The sequence below is a fragment of the Cricetulus griseus genome, chromosome 6, assembly GCF_003668045.3.
Source record: "Cricetulus griseus strain 17A/GY chromosome 6, alternate assembly CriGri-PICRH-1.0, whole genome shotgun sequence".
NCBI lineage: Eukaryota > Metazoa > Chordata > Mammalia > Rodentia > Cricetidae > Cricetulus > Cricetulus griseus.
In genome coordinates, this window is record NC_048599.1 from 92958 (window position 1) to 109968 (window position 17011).

The 17011-nt window shown below is 42.7% G+C and overlaps 1 protein-coding gene across 3 annotated transcripts in view; it reads right to left on the reverse strand.

The window, feature by feature from the left end:
• Window positions 1–1848: 1848 nt before the first annotated feature.
• Myt1 (myelin transcription factor 1) overlaps window positions 1849–17011 on the reverse strand; it is a 38051-nt gene continuing 22888 nt past the window's right edge. For all 3 annotated transcript variants that reach the window (XM_035446707.1, XM_035446706.1, XM_035446705.1), the window contains 7 exons: window positions 14902–14964; window positions 14399–14482; window positions 7398–7619; window positions 5573–5664; window positions 4826–4929; window positions 2359–2502; window positions 1849–1989 (listed from right to left, as the gene is read on the reverse strand). In XM_035446707.1, the coding sequence (XP_035302598.1) occupies window positions 1849–1989; window positions 2359–2502; window positions 4826–4929; window positions 5573–5664; window positions 7398–7619; window positions 14399–14482; window positions 14902–14964 (850 nt within the window). The remainder of the gene's footprint in view (window positions 1990–2358; window positions 2503–4825; window positions 4930–5572; window positions 5665–7397; window positions 7620–14398; window positions 14483–14901; window positions 14965–17011) is intronic.

A 17011-nucleotide genomic window follows, 5' to 3' on the forward strand; every position in this document is an offset into this window, starting at 1 on the left:
GGGAAGGCAGGTCCAGCAGAAATGTTGACTGATGAAAGACTTAAATGGAAGAGCCTTTTAATGACCACCCACACTATACTCCTTGAAGCACGGGGAGCAGAGTAGCAGCCTCCTCACAGACCATAGCACCTATGCACAGTGAGACTTTTATTAGAAATCACCCTCCAAACACACCACGAAGTACTGTGGGTCCAACGTGTTTCCTGAGGAAGGAGGGTCACAGTATTGGAGTATCAGGGTCCTGGGCAGCTTGGCCAGTGAGTCCAGGCAACTGCCTAGAACTGATCATGGCCAGCAATCCCTCACAGCAACATGAATCATCCATAAGAACCTCCACAAATGCAACACAAGAAACACCAGAGCACACACATCTGCACTACACGTAAATAATAATAAATACAGAATTCCATTTGCTGTTATTGTCCTGACAAAAGGAACCCAAAGGGAAAAAGAAAACCAGAACACCTTTCTCTCTGCTGGACCAATGGGGAAAAAACCCAAATTATCAAAATTCCTCAGTTACAAAATACTTTTTTAAAAAATTCCATTATTAAAAGAATAAATAACAAAATATATAAAAAATAACTCAGTTGCATCAAAATTATAACTAGGAGTTATATCAAGATTCTTTGTGGCCTATCTTATAGTCAAATAAATGTTTTTGTTTTGATTTAACTTATGTAACTCTTATGGTGCCCTAGTGTGTAGTCTAGTTGAAATAGTATAAAATTAATAAATAAAAATAATAAATACCAAACATTAACATAACAGGGTATGAATATAAATACTTATATCATGACAAAATTAAATAATTTACAGAATAAACTAGCTACTTTCAGTGTCTTCCAGGAAGTGCAATTTCTCTACTTTTAAATACTAATTTGGAATTGCAGTCACAATTGACTTGGACTCTATTTACACGTTAAGAACATTGTGTTTTTAACACATTAAATTAAATTTTACCCCTTTCACATCTTGAATGGATCTAAAAAAGAAGTGGAATCTTGGTGGACTCCCGTTAACAATTAACCTCTGATCTCACTGTCCCCATCTCAGTCACCTTGAATACAGAGTAAGCCTACGCGGGAAATAATAACAATGATGGGTATAGCACCTAGGTGAAAGTACAGAAACCAGAGGCCTGGCCCAGTGGTCCTGGACTTAGAGCCCTGGCCAGGGGCTTAAATACTGGGGCCAGGAGGAAGCAGATCTACATGGCCTACAGGCATCTGCTGCCCAAGCAAGAGGCTGATTTTCAGGGCCTCCAAGTGAAAAATACCTTCAGCTGACTTTCTATGATGTTCATCAACTGTGTAGACTGCCATCTGGAAGGCCTGTTCCTAGATTCACCTCTGAAGCAGAGCATTGTGCACCTTTAACACAAAGCTGAATTAAATGAAAACACAAAACTTACTTGCCCACATGGGCCTCAGTGAGCATAGCCAGAAGCCTAGGCATGCCCTCCTACTGAGACTAATACCCACCAAGTCCATGGCTGCCCTCCCAACCTCAACAGACAATGGAATACTGTGGCTGCAAACTCCAAAACTTCCCTGAGAACCTTATCCATGAGCTTCCACTGGAGACTTTGAGCTGCTCTTCAGATTTCTTTCAAAAAGCAAAAATAAATCACTTTGTAATACTTCATTGTCCCCAGGCACTCACATAGAGAGGTCTTCATGCCTGGGTCTAATGGGGACATCATAGGAGACACTGATTTCCAGGCTCCCCTTTGGGTAAACTGCCCAAGGCTCCACCCAGGCTGCCAATTAGAAGTAGCTATAAGTCAGAAGTCCCCACTGTGAGGAGCAGAGCAGGGACTCCAGGAACTCCTCTGCGCAGTGCAGCCTAAACCTGAATGCCCCTCACAGCTTGCTTGATAGTTTCCAGAAGGCCTTTGTTCTCTGGGTTCTGGTAGCAGTCCTGATTGGAGTACATGTCAGTGAGGGTGTTCACGTAGGCATCAAAATTCTGTTCACATATTGGCTCCTAGAGAATAAAACCAGGTTAGCAGGCTCTACTACAGTGGACCCCACATAGTAGAAACTAGTTGGAAAGCCTCAACCCCAGGTCTAATCTACCCCTGTTAAAACTAAAAATCATAGCAACAAAACTCACCATCATTAGAACCCAATTTTACCCCAATTCATGAGCTACTCAGGACTAGATCCATAACCAACAACTAACTAGCCTATCATAGCACTTAGAACACTGCAAGGAGTTGGGACCCTTCCCCCAGGATCTTTCCCTCAGGACTCATAACCATAGTAGTAAAGTATACCCACTCTTCTACCCTTGAACTGTCCCTAGGGTATCTTCCAGCTCATCTGTAATACCCACAGGTGATTTGCTGCCTACCATGTGTGGAAGGCGGATATTGGCAAGACTTTGGATGAGGGCCTGGCTCAGCCCAGACAGTTCCAGAAACAGGGCCTCATTCTGCTCCTCAATGAGCTTATTCTCCTCCTCAATGTTCTTCAGGTTCTTCTCCATGGAAGAGATCTGTTGCAGAGACATAGAAAATGCTACCTTCCCTTGGCCCTGGCTTGCTGTGAAAGCACTGGCCATGCCTCACAGTATTCTAGCAAAAGACAAAGCTCTTTAGTGGGAAAGAGGCTTGGTCCTGCTCCCTGTGGGGTACCCCATCCAGGGGAAGAGATGATAGAGCCCTGGTCCTTGAATGGAGAGAGCAAAGGTCCTTTGGAAGTAGCCTCTGTCCAAAGGAGGTAGGAACTGGTATACCAAGTACCAAGTATGAAGTACATGTGGCTTTCTCTGCCTTGTCCACCCTAGTGGTGGTGTGAAAGCACAGACTCCAAGGCACCCTGAGCTCAATCTCAGCCCATTCCAGCTGTGCTCTTACATTTCCAGGCTTTCTGTTACTTTCTGTAGGATAAGAATAATTGCATTCAACTTGTGGGTATTAGGTTGCCCCACCTCTGAATATTTTCCTCCCACAAATACCAGTGAGCTAACTGCCTCGGCTCCAGGCACATTGTCTCCAGGCTAAATACAAACAAATGTCTTCATCTCCCATACCCTGGCAATGAACTTACATAGAATTATGCTGTTTCTGAGGTTCCTAGTGTTAAAAGATAGCCCTGGACTTAATTGTACATCTTCAAGAAGTAAAAGACTGAACTTATGGGAAGACAATGTGTGACCTGAGACAAGGACAGTGAGCTCCCTTTAGAAGCTGCAGATGAGGCTGAGTGCTCTGCTCTACCCGTGATAACTAAAGTAGTTCTAGAGACCTGCATTCCTTTTCCTTCAGCCAAATAGATGGCTAGGACTTCCAAAGGAATGGGAGTAAAAAGAAGTAATCAGTATTTTAAAGATAGGTTTTGTTTTATGGTGTAATGATGGTGCTATCTCTCTGTATTGTCCAGGATGCTCTTAAACCTATGAGCTCACACAGTCCTCCTGCCTCAGCCTCCTGAGTAGCTGAGTACCACCACACCAGGCTCTTTAAAAATGAGTTTTGAGGCTAGAAAGATGGCTTCAGAGGACCTAAATTTGGAGCCTAGCACCTATAACAGGTGACTCAATACTGCCTGTAACTAGCTTCAGGGATATCTGACATCTCTGGCCTCCATAGACACACACACACACACACACACACACACACACACACACACACACAAATAAATAAATAATGAATAAGTAAATAAATAAATAAATCTAAAGAGCTAGAGAGATGACTCAAAAGTTAAGAGTATGTACTGCTCTTGGAGAGGATCTAGGTTCAGTTCCCAGCACCTACATCAGGCAGTTCATAATCTCTTTAACTTCAGCTCCTGGAGATTCAAAGCTCTCTTCTGAGCAATGCACAAATGTGCACAAATCCATATACATACAAATGTATGTAATTAAAACAAAAATGAAATCTTTAACAAAACTAAGTCTAAAAATTATGAGTTTTAACAAATAGAGAAATAAGATTTGCTATCATAGAATGAAGGCTCTGGGGACTCTGAGAGATGACCTATACTATACTGTATCATATCCAGAGACATAGCTAGAGAATGGTGATGGTCCCAGATAAAAGTCTCTTTCCCTCCTGTTGTCACTTCCAGTGATCCTGGGGATAACACATCAACAGGTACAGGACATAAAGTACAAGCTCTTTCTAACTCCATGATTGATGCTTCATATACACAGGCTCTTGATATGGCATTAGCCCACAGAGAAACTAGATCAAGACATGAGGAATGGAACATGTTGTGACTGCTGCCTCCAGAAAAGGACCTGCTGTTTTCCTATTTGTCCTCTCTGCCCTTGATGGGTTCTGTGTACATTTCCTGTTCTTTGTTTCTCCACACATTAGGGAACATCCACATAACACTAGCTCTGCTCTAGACCCACTGAGCAGCTAGAAGATAGGACAACAGCAACAGCCAAGCAACAGCCATGCTCACCAGCACTCAACACTAAAGCTTTCCTCCAAGAACAAGTCTTGAACAAGGGAGCGGAAAGGTTCTAATCTAACCCACATTCTATTGAGAAGTTCTTTAGGTGGGGATGGGCAAGCCCTGCCACTGGCAGGAACAGAACAGATGAGCTGGCAATGCTAATAACATTGGAATCATGAATTGGACAACCAGTACTAGCAAAGCCAGAATACTAACAGATTGTTCTTGCCAATGGAGTGATCCAGAGGATCACTAACACTAGCCACTCACAGGCAGTGCAGTGAGTGGGCAGCTAACCAGCGCACTGTGTGCTGTGTTTCCACCATTTCATCACCAGTGATATTGATGGAAGCAGCAATCTACAGATTGGTTCTGGATGACATGGAAAAGCCAAGTGGAGTAGTGCCACCTACCTGAGACTGCAGCTGTACCATGGCAGCCTCCATCTCTGAATTGGACTCATTCAGGTCTCGTATCTCCTGATTCAGCTGCTTGATCTCCTCATCATTCTCCAGCACTGCCAAGAAAGAAAGAAAGAAAGAAAGAAAGAAAGAAAGAAAGAAAGAAAGAAGGAAGGAAGGAAGGAAGGAAGGAAGGAAGGAAGGAAGGAAGGAAGGAAGGAAGGAAGGAAGGAAGGAAAGCTACGGCTCTGTCCAACTGCTTTGGAGACAGAAAGTGAAGTCTTTGTGCAGCCTCTTGCCAAGCCCTGAGCTCCTCTCTTGAGCATGGATATTGGGAAATCTTGGAAACTGAAAACAGTGTTATTTTCCTCATGCCTTGACCTTTGCAGGATGCACAGGTCTCTTCACAGACATTAACTGCTATGAACAAAGGGAAATGCATCAAAGAGAATCTCCTTGCCTAAGTGAGAGGGGCCACACTGTCCACAAACTCATGGACATGATTTTTGGTGCCCTCCTATCAGACTCTGACCCATATAGTCACCAAACCAAAGGTCAGAATGAACATGGCCATCAAGTGAACCCTGAGGTCCTTGACCCAGGCATTGAAAACTTCAGGGCTAAGTTTAACAGGCCAGTTGGCTCAGGGCAGGAACTATCTCTACCATGGATCATTCTCAGGGAAGCTCAGCATCCCCATATCCTTCCTACAGTACAGAGAAAATGATCAGAAGGGACATTCCAAAAGGGCATTCTCACCATCACTTGTCTTGAACTTTGGACTGAGAATCTCATCACCTGAGAGTTTTCCTTTCTTTCCAGCAAAGGTTGCTCTGGGACAGCCAGACAAACTAGAAGCAGAAGTTATACATCACTGACTAGTTCAGGGACATAGTGCATTGGCAGGTCCAGGATCCTACATCAGTACCACACCTCACCCAGATGAGCCTGCATGCCTCTCTGTGGTGGCACTGCTTCACATCAGCTGCCTGCCCTGCCTGGTGAGCAAGGCTGTACTCCAGGAAAGGGGCCCAGGAAGGTGCCCTCTCAGAGCCCTTCCTGTTTGGCACAGTCACGGCTGTCCACGGGGCCTAAAGAAACTAGGGCATTGCTGCCTCCAGGTGTTATTTCTCTCTGGACAAGGGTTGAGGCCAGCATGCCCCCACCTTCTAGCACTCTGTAGCACTGAACCTGAGAGGGGTCCTCAGAACCAACCCTGCCCCAGCCCAGAAATCCTTCAGGATATGTATGTATCAGTATTCACAGGTGATTTCTTGAATATAGCTACTCAAGCAGAAAAAAACATATAAAAGCATGTGAATTATCACACATGACTTCATGTTTGTGTAATAATTTCATCCACATCATAAATCATAAATCATAAATCAAAGTGGACACTAAGTGGAATGTACTTTGGAAGCATAGAGTTCAACTACCCTGCCCACATGGCCCAGGCTCCTACAGCCTCGTCTCTGGCCTTCTAGGCATTTCCCTTATGCTCTATATCCTCTGACTTCCACAGCTGCCCAAATGAGACCCCATTTTTTCTGTACTCCCAACTAGGTCCGTCACTGTCAGAGGCAATTGAGTGGATACTTGCTTACAAACTTCTACCTCCTTTCCTTTGTCACCTTATCAAGTAGGTTTACCAGGCCCTCCTCAGTTCCAGGTATGTTAAGGCTTGTCCTACACACATCTCAGGGAGAGTAAGCATCTGGCTTTTTCACCAGAGTACTTTTTTTTTGCCCACTACTCTGCTGTTTTCATCTGATTCCTGATCACCATTCACCAGATTCAATAACTCTCGTTTGTTTATACTATCTGTCCTCACCCACCTGACCCAACACACACACACACACAAAAGGGCAAAGGATGGTTGTTTTTTGTTGTTGTTGTTTTCTTCTCTGTCTCTACTCCTTGATGTTAGGTGAACTCTCTGTAAATGTTTTTTTTTATGGATGCATTAACTAACTTTGTTGATGGAAGAAGAAATAAGGGAGAGAGGAATAAAAAAGAGATTAGGCATTGGCTTTCATTCCAGATGAAGGTTATTAGATACGGATTAGGGGCTTTTTAGAACAGAGTAGAAGGGGGTCTGGTGAAACAAGGCCAATTCAGCCCTGTCGTAGATATTGTGGGCAGGTGATAGACTGAGCACTGTCTAGGCAAGAAGAGGGATAGTTACCAGGTCCCTTGCAAAGCAAGCAAGTGCCTTTGCCCAAAATTTAAAAAAACAAAAAACAAACAAAAAATATGCCCCAGTGTAAGAGGCAGGACACAAAGTACAGGAAGTCAAATATGGGCAGAGACAGTAGTCTATTCATTCATGGTCTCCATGTTTAGCATAGCACTGCTGATAGGGAAAATAAACATTGGTGCACAGAGGGACACTTATGAGAACAAACACATTCTGAAAGCAAAACAAACACCATCTGGTACCAACAGCCTCCATGATTTCTCTCATTCAACTGCCTACTTGGGTCTTGCTTTCCCTTGCAGAACTGCTGATCCCACTGAGTACTGATTTGCTCCCACCCCCAAGGGTTATGTCCCAGTCAAAATGTCCCTGATTGCTGACAGGTACCTCCGGTGGGTGAGGAAACTGCCATTGGCATGGCCAGAGCCGTCGCAGCCTGGGGTTGGGCAAGTAGGGCCCTCATTCTTCAGCGATTTCCAGGAGAAAGATGAACCATTGAGAGCACCCTCTTTCTGCCTCCGAGCAGCCAATGGGCAGCCAGAAGCACTCCTGTGAGAGGCATATTTGCCGCTGATGTGGCCAAGCCCCACACAGCCTGGAACTGGGCACCTAGACACAGAAAGACTGAGGTGATCACAGGGGCCCTAGGTAGAAAGATCTGGGAACCCTGCAAAGCCAGGCTCTAGAGATCCAGCATTATGCACTTTGTACTTTCGAGTGAGACAAGAAACCAAATCCCATAGTTGGCTTTCCAGATGGGGTTGCTATCCATCTCCCTCTTTCCCCTTGGCCATTGCATAGCAGGACCTGCAGATCAGGAGGGTGATGAGGACACCCTAGGCCAGGCAGATGAATAGGTCCTATTAACCTACAGCTTCAGAGCTGAGATTTATCATAACATGGTACCCATGGGTATTTGGAGAACACAGTGATCAGACAGGAAATTCTTGGCTTTGACTTCCCATAATCACCCTGCTTGAGACTGGCCAGGAACAGTGCTTCCTTTGTTCCAGGCATTTGAAAAGAGACAGAAGTCATATGACAATAAAATAGATGTGGATGACAAATGTCCCCAGGAATGGTATATGAAGGATTAGCTTGGACCAGTGCGATCTGGGGAACAGGGCCTCCAGGAACCCACACATGTCCCAGAACAAAATCTTCAATCTAAAAACTTCAACAATTGAAACTCTATCAAATCATCATTAGTCACATGTTGACTGTATGCTAAGCACCTGGCAAATACATAGGACCCAAAGATACTGCTGATGTACTTAAAGGAATTTTCTTTGGATACAAAGAAGTCAAGGCAGAACATCTTCAGGAAGACGGAGGCCAGAGTCTCCTACTGCCACATAGTCTCCTGCTGTATCCTACTCCTGGAGCATAGGACACAATGCCCAGCCAGAAAGTAGCAGGTCGACAGCAGCAAAGTGACACCACACCTCATCTCCAGGAAACTTTTGGAGATAGTTTCCTATCCATCTTTGCTAGGGCACTCTCTCTTGCCCCTCCTTTCCTTCTTGCTTCTCCAGCCCGCATAGACCTCAGATAACATAGAATGTACACAAGATCAGCACAAGTTGATTTCAGCCTGCAGCCCATAACAAGGACACACCAAGAACCACACACACACACACACACACACACACACAGGGGCTCTAGATAGCTCATGTTCAATGTCTAGCTCCTTAAATCTGTATGCAAAGATAGCTAACCTTAGGATTGGGATAGGACCCCTACTGAGTCCTCAATATAACAAGCTCAACGGGCCAGTTGAAGTAGGCTCTTCAGCCACTCCAGACAGGTGAAATTTTCTAACCACTTGAAAAACTCCTAACCTCCTTGCAAGGAGAAGTTGCTGCTTTTTACTGGAATCTCATTTGTAAGCAGTATTCAGGAGTGATTCCTTTCTCTTAACCATGGTTTCAAATCTTCAAAATCATCAGTTTTTACATCATATTGAGACATGAATAGGGCATGAACTGACAAGCTTCCATGCTCCTCTAGTGAGCTTATCTTTCCCAGAATGCATGGCAGGGCACAGAAGCCATGTGTTCAGTGACATGACACATGAGTCCAATATAGCATAGAACAGAGGAATAGCTGTCAGATGCAGGGTTGCTGGGGCAACATGGATCTCCAGGCCTGGTAAATAGAGCAAGGGAAACACCAACACCTGACCTCCACATGGAACCTCTGTTGACTTCTATGACCTCAAAGTGTTGACATGACTTAGTCTCAACCAGTGCTTATATGAAACATTAAGAATGGGAATTCAGTGCTCACTACCTCAAGAACTGAAGTAGACAAGGTGGTAACCACGGTGGTAAACTTTACAACCAAATATTTCAAGAAAAATTCTAGATTGTAATTGAACTGTTCATCTCAAAGTTAAAAGAGTTTGTGGGTTTCCAGACTGCACAAGGAAGTTAGCATACAGAGAGGAATGAGAGGGAACAAGGAGGAACCTGTCATCTGATAACCTTTTCCAATCTGTGCTGAAGATACTGATCAAGATCAACCTGGAAGCAGTGTCAAAGGGAGGCCCGAGCCTCAGACCCAGGATCAGCGAGCAACCACCAGATGAGACAACAGCAGTGGTTTCTAGCAGTAGCTTTCAGAAACTACCTCAAGACATTCCTCTGGGAAAGAGCATCTGTGTCCCAGCCAGCATCCACTGCCATTTCTCTGTTGGAGATACCCCACTGCTACATCAACCACTGAGCCCTCAGCCCCACCTACACCTAGAAGAACAATTACTGAAGCCGTGGCCCCACCTCCAAAGGGAAGAGCATCTGCTGCAGCTATAGCTCTACTTGCACCTCAAGGAGCGACCACCTGAGCCTAGGGCCCACTTCCACCAGGGGAGTGTTCACCAGAGGCTTTGCTTTGCTTTGTTTGTGCATGGTTTGTTTGTTTGAATTGTCATGGAGTCACAGCCCCCAACTATACCAATTAGAGAAAGAGAGACCCCCTGAAGCAAAGCTCCACCTATACTGATTAGAGAAAGGTATGTGTAGACAACAAGGTAAAGAACACACTCAACAATATAAAGAGCAATAGAGCACCACTAGAGTGGTGCTACAACAGCAAGACCTGAGCATTCCAACACAGATAAAGCAGAAGAAAACAACCTAAAAAATAACTTTATGAGGATGATTGAGGCATTTAAAGAGGAAAAGAAAATTCCCTTAAAGAAATGGAGGAAAAGATAACCAAAAAATTAGAAGAAATCAACAAATCCCTTAAAGGAAACCAAGAAAAAGCAATCAAACAAGTGAAGGGAATGATTCAAGACTTGAAATCTGAAATAAAGTCAATAAACAAAACACAATCTGAGGGAATGGATAATCAATCAGGAAAATTGGATCCAAAAAATCTGGATAAACAATCAGGAACCACAAATGCAAGCATAAACAATAGAATACAAGAGATGGAAGAGAGAATTTCAGGTGTTGAAGATAATGATAGAGGAAATAGATTCACTGGTCCAAGAAAATTTTAAATCCAACAAATCCTTAACACAAAACATGCAGGATATCTGAGACACCATGAAAAAACCAAACCTAAGAATAATAGGGATAGAAGAAGGAGAAGAAGTCCAACTCATAGGCACAGAAAATATATTAACAAAATCATAGTAGAAAACTTTCCCAAACTAAAGAAGGACATGCCTATGAAAGTACAAGAAGCTTGCAGAACACCAAATAGATTGGACAAAAAAAGTTCCCTAGCAACATAATAATTAAAACAATAAACACACAGAATAAATAAAGAATATTGGGGGCTGGAGAGATGGCTTAGAGGTTAAGAGCACTGGCTGCTCTTCCAGAGGTCCTGAGTTCAATTCCCAGTAACCACAGGATGGCTCACAACCATCTGTTATGAGATCTGATGCCCTTTTCTGATGTGCAGATATACATGAAAGCAGAATGTTGTAAACATAATAAATAAATGAAATCTTTAAAAAAAAAAAAGAAAGAATATTAAGAGCTGCAAAGGAGAAAGGCCAGGTAATATATAAACGCAGACCTATCAGAATTACACCTGACTTCTCAACAGAAACAATGAAAGCCAGAAGGTCCTAGACAGATGTTATGCAGATACCAAGGGGCCACAAATGCTAGCCCAGATTATTTTACCCAGAAAAGCTTTCAATAGCCATAGATGAAGAAAACAAGATATCCCATGATAAAACCAAATTTAAACAATACCTATCCACAAACTCAGCCCTACAGAAAGTACTAGAAGGAAAACGCCAACCCAAGGAAGTCAGCTACATCCAAAAGAACACAAGCAATAGATGATCTTACAGCAGTAAATCCCAAAGAAGGGAATTGAACACACAATGCCATCACCAACACAACAAAAATAAAAATAACAGGAACTAGTAATCACTGGTTATTAATATCCATTAATATAAATGGTCTCAATTCACCTATAAAAAGACACAGGCTATTAGACTGGATATGAAAACAGAATCCATCCTTCTGCTGCATACAAGAAACACACCTCAACCTCACAGACAGACATTACCTCAGAGTAAAGGGTCTCGGAAAATTTTTTCCCAATCAAATGGACCTAAGAAACACGATATCCTAATATCTTACAAAACAGACTTCAAACAAAAGTCAATCAAAAAAGGTACAGAAGGGCATTTCATATTCATCACAGGAAAAATCCACCAAGAGGAAATCTCAATTCTGAACATCTATGCCCCAAACACAAGGGCTCCTGCATTTGTAAAAGAAACATTACTAAAGCTTAAATCACAAATCAAGCCCCACACACTAATAGTGGGAAACTTCAACATCCCATTCTCACCACTGGGCAGGTCTGCCAGACAGAAGCTTAACAGAGAAATAAGGGAACTAACTGATGTTGTAACTCAAATGGACTTAACAAACATCTATAGAACATTCCACCTAAACACAAAAGAATATACTTTCTTTTCAGCACCTCATGGAACCTTCTCAAAAATAGATCACATACTCGATAGCAAAGCAAACTTCAACAGATACAAAAAAAATTGGAATAATACCTTGTATCCTATTGGATCACCACAGCTTAAAGTTAGAATTCAACAGCAACATTAATTTCAGAAAGCCCACAAACACATGGAAATTGAACAATGATCAACTGAACCACCATTGGGTCAAGGAAGAAATAAAGAAATTAAAGACTTCCTAAAATTTAATGAAAATGACTGCACAACATACCCAAACATATAGGACACAATGAAAGCAGTGCTAAGAGGAAAGCTCATAGCACTAAATGCCTACATAAAGAAGCTGGAAAAATCCCACACTAGTGGATTAACAGAATGACTGAAAGTGCTAGAACAAAAAGAAGTAAACTCACCCAGAAGGAGGAGATGGCAAGAAATAGTCAAATTGAGGGCTGAAATCAATGAAATAGAAACAAAGGAAGCAAAACAAAGAATCAGTGAGACAAAGAGTTGTTTCTTTGAGAAATTCAATGAAATAGACAAACCTTTATCCAAACTAACCAAAAGACAAAGAGAGAATATCCAAATTAACAAAACCAGAAAAGAAAGGGAGGACCTAACAACAGACACTGAGGAAATCCAGAGAATCATCAGGTCATACTTCAAAAACCTGTACTCCACAAAATTGGAAAACTTTAAGGAGATGGACAATTTTCTAGATAAGTACCACAAACCAAAATTAATCAAGAACAGATAAACAACTTAAATACACCTATAATCTCTAAGGAAATAGAACAATTATCAATAGTTCTCCCAACCAAAAGAAGCTCAGGCCCAGATGGTTTCAGCACAGAATTCTACCAGATGTTCAAAGAAGATATCTCAAGACCCTGCAATACCACTTTTGGGCATATACCCAAAGGAGGCATATTCACACCACAAAGACATTTGCTCAACTATGTTCATAGCAAAATTATTCAGATCTTGAAAACAACCTAGGTGCCCCTCAACTGAAGAATGGATAAAGAAAATGTAGTATATCTACACAATGGAGTACTACTCAGTGGGAAGAAACAATCACATCTTAAAATTTGCAGGCAAATGGGCAGAACTAGAAAAAACCATCCTGAGTGAGGTAATCCAGACCCAGAAAGACAAACATAGTATGTACTCACTTATAAGTGGATACCAGACATAAAGCCTCTAACAGGCGTGGCTTACTGTCCCCTACACTGTGGTGAATGGAAGTCCATGTTGTTAAGCCCATACATAACCCCCATCTCTGCCACAATGGCCACTTTGTTTATGGGCCCATTGGACAATGACATGAATGGCTGGGAAAAGAGTCTGATTGTCCACAGAAAAAGTCATCCTATCTATTTGATTATTGAACTCCTCCTTGGCTGATGAGCATTTACATAGGATACAAGAAATATATATGAAATGAATGTAAGAAATTAATAGGAGAGAAAGGATAGTTACAAATGTTACTCGTTGGCTCTCAGTAACTTCAGGAGATTTATAGAATGGTGCAACAACAACAACAATGACTCTACAAAAAGATTTGTAAAAGACATTTAGACCAAGGTGGTAAGAAAGGAGTTCCTTGTAAAGAAAAGAAAATAAAGACCAAAGATATCCTCTTTAGTCCCTACACTGGGTCCAATTCCCAGTTTCAGCTCTCTTAACTAGCTCTAGACAAAGATTTCTCAACCTGTGGGTTGAATAACCCACAAGACTTGCCTGGGACTATCAGAAAACACAGGTATTTATGTTATAATTCATAACAGCAAAATTACAGCTATGAAGTAGTAACAAAATAATTTTGTAGTTGGGGGTCACCACAACATGAGGAACTGTATTAAAGGGTCAAAGCATTAGGAAGGGTGAGAACCACTGCTCTAGACAGATGTGCTGGTGGCCAGACCCATGATATTCAAAGATCAACATCTTCCTAATGAACTGCCTTCTAAAACTTCACAACTGAACCTTCTTGCCAGACACGATACAGACTTCAAAGCCTGTGGGGATTCCAGAACCACTCCAGGGCAGTAGGGCTCTTAACTTCCCATAGCCCTGCCATAATACTTCCTCTGACCTGAACCCAGAGAACATGGTCTGGGTTCAATTTCCAGGAAACAATGTGTCAGGTTCCAGTTCTTCTGTAAAAATTAATTATTATCATCAATTAATTTAATGGCCAGATGTGAAGAAAAGTCTAGAATAAGTTGTTGTTTAATTTTGTTTTGGTTTTGATACAGGTTCTCATTAAGTAGCTCAGGCAGGCTTAAACTCAATGATCCTAACCTCCCAAATTCTGGCATCCCAGATTTCTATTCAAAAGGCATTATTTTTTATTTTTTATTGTTTAGTTATAGCATACAAAAAAAAACCCAATTTTTCAAAACAATGAAGGAGCCAGCATAACCCAACATACTTCATCAACTCGGGGTCCTCCTTGTCATCCTTGGTAGGCGCCACCTTGAGTCCACTCTTCTTGGCACGTGGGCAGCCTGACAAACTGGTTTTGAAAGAGGAAAACATGCCACCTCAGTCCCAGAACAGCAGCTCCCTCACTGTCTGCCTCATGCTACTCCCTCAAGTTCTGTGGCCCCCTGTGGGGGTGGGAAGGAGGGAAGAAAGGATCAATCAGTCAGCTGACTCATCAGTTAAGCTTTCTTGTGGAACAGAGTTGGCTCATACACAACCTTCAAACAGCGCAACAGAACAATCAGAAGTGGGAAACATCTCTAGGAGCCTCTAATCTGATACTTTGTCTTTTGGTTTTACTGCATAGCGTTACCAGAGAAATTCTGGAAGCACCAACAATTCAAAAGAGATACAAATAGACTCTAGTTTTTGGCAACTTTAATATCTTATTCAGAACATTAGAACTTTGTGTAAGTCAGAACTTTCATCACTACCCTTGGTCCCACTCACCTCCGGTGTGAAGCATAGTTCCCTGTTATGTGGCCAGAGCCATCACAGCCAGGTGTGGGGCACCTGCAGAGAAATATAAGATGAGACCAGAGCCCATAAAGATATTTGCCCTTTTGGACTCAGCTCTCAAATGAATCCATCATCATTCTAAGCTCTAGATCCTTCAAACAACCACCCCCCATTATGCATCTCTTTGCAAAGGAGTGTCACATACCTTACTCAGCCTGCCATTGCCAGCAACAGGTATTCAATATCAATAAGGTCATATCATGGCTCAGTACTAAGCCCAGCCACTCCCAGGGGAACCCAGAAAGCCAAAAAAAGAGTAGCTGAATGAGACTAGCTTTACACCAAACATCAAGATAGGGCATTGGGTACAGTTTGCTGTGTTCATTGCATTCACAGGAGATCATGGGCTCCCAGCTTAGCCTTTTATTGGGTTCCAATCTCATCTGGTTATCCAGAACACATCTAAGCTTCAGGTCTAATCATAAGAACTCACAGAGGTACCCATGAATACCTGCTGTATGGCCACTGAAGACCTGATCCCTGTTTGGTGAATGTAGAGCTAAGCTAGTGTCTTTTATAGGTTGATGGACCCCAGCAAGGGTAAAATAGGAAACACAGAATACAAAATTCAAGCAAATACATGAAAAAGTTTCATGAACATATTCCATAAAGTGGTAGAAATTATACTTTAATGTTATGAACATGGACTTCTCTTGAGTTGTTTTCTCCTAAATGAAAAACCACAGCAGGTGTTGATTGAATGAGGTTGACTTGGAGGTAGACCCATCTCATTAATCTGCTGCTTTACATCTTGCCCCTAATTACAGTGACATCCTATGGGAAACAGTAAATATTTGGTGTTGGTTATCCAAAGTGCTGCTCCATGGCACCTTTACCTGGGGGAAGTTTCTGACTTTCTGTACACAAACAGTATCTGACCTTTGGGACATAGGATTTCCTATATGAAAGACAGAAGCCAGGAGTCTGGCATCTCAGAGGATGGCACAGCTGGCATCACCTCTTGTGACTTTCTTTCTGGTTCCTCAGATCTTTCTCTGTGTGTCTTCCCAGACTCCTCGGGTCCCCTCACTGTGTCACATACTGGATACTTCTTTGGTTCTCAGGCAGCTGACCCACCAAATCTTTCTCTAGTTTTCATGAGGACATGGAGTGGTATAGATGCTACATTACCACCATGATGGCCCTCCTGACAAGAGGTGCAAGTACAGGGAACCGAAAATAGTTCCTTTCTCCTTTCATTGGGAAGAAGCTCACTCTGAGGCCCAGGGATCCTGCTCCTTGTCTTCATATCAAGGAAGCATCCAGCAGAGGTTCAGAGCAAAGAGAGGTGGTCACTCAGTGGCCATATAACAACCCAGGCCTCTGAGCTATGAGTGGATGAGATGCAGATATACTCAACAGCACTAATGAGTCTTGGGAAGGTCTGTGGCTCCCAGAGAACAAGCAGGTGCCTAGCACACAGGAGAATGTTCTGTATTCCTTGCTAATGTGTTATTTGATATTTTCCTGTAAGTTATGCTCAAAGAGGACAGTGTCCACAGAGTAAGAGGACTAGGTATCTTCTAGATACTCCCTATGGGGGCTGCCACAAGAACTAGAGCTGCCTTCATCCTGTCTGCCATCTGCTTCTAAGTGGGTTACCTGAAAAGAAGGAAGAATCTCTACCTAAGTGATGATTCTGCCTTGGTGGCATCTCATATCTCCCACTGTGTCTCATTCCTGTGCTGCAGAGAAGCTGCCCACCCTCTTTATAGCCTGAAATGCCTCCACAATGCAGAGTAGTATGTATACTCCCACCCTGGTGAACTGAGCAGCCCAAGGCAGACTCTGGTCACACAAGGAAGGAGAGTAAATGACCCTGGAACTTACTTAAAAACAGAGAACATGCCTGAGCATTTCTGCATTTTTCCATTTATAGGGAGGCTGCAAAAAGAACTCCATTTGCACTGCTTTGGCCAGTCTGATGCCTACACAGACAGAATAAGGACCCCAGGAGCACTAGGGTATCAATAAATGTGTGGAAGAGGTCATGGTCACCTTCTCCTAAGACCATACTGGAGTCTTGAACAATGAGGCAATG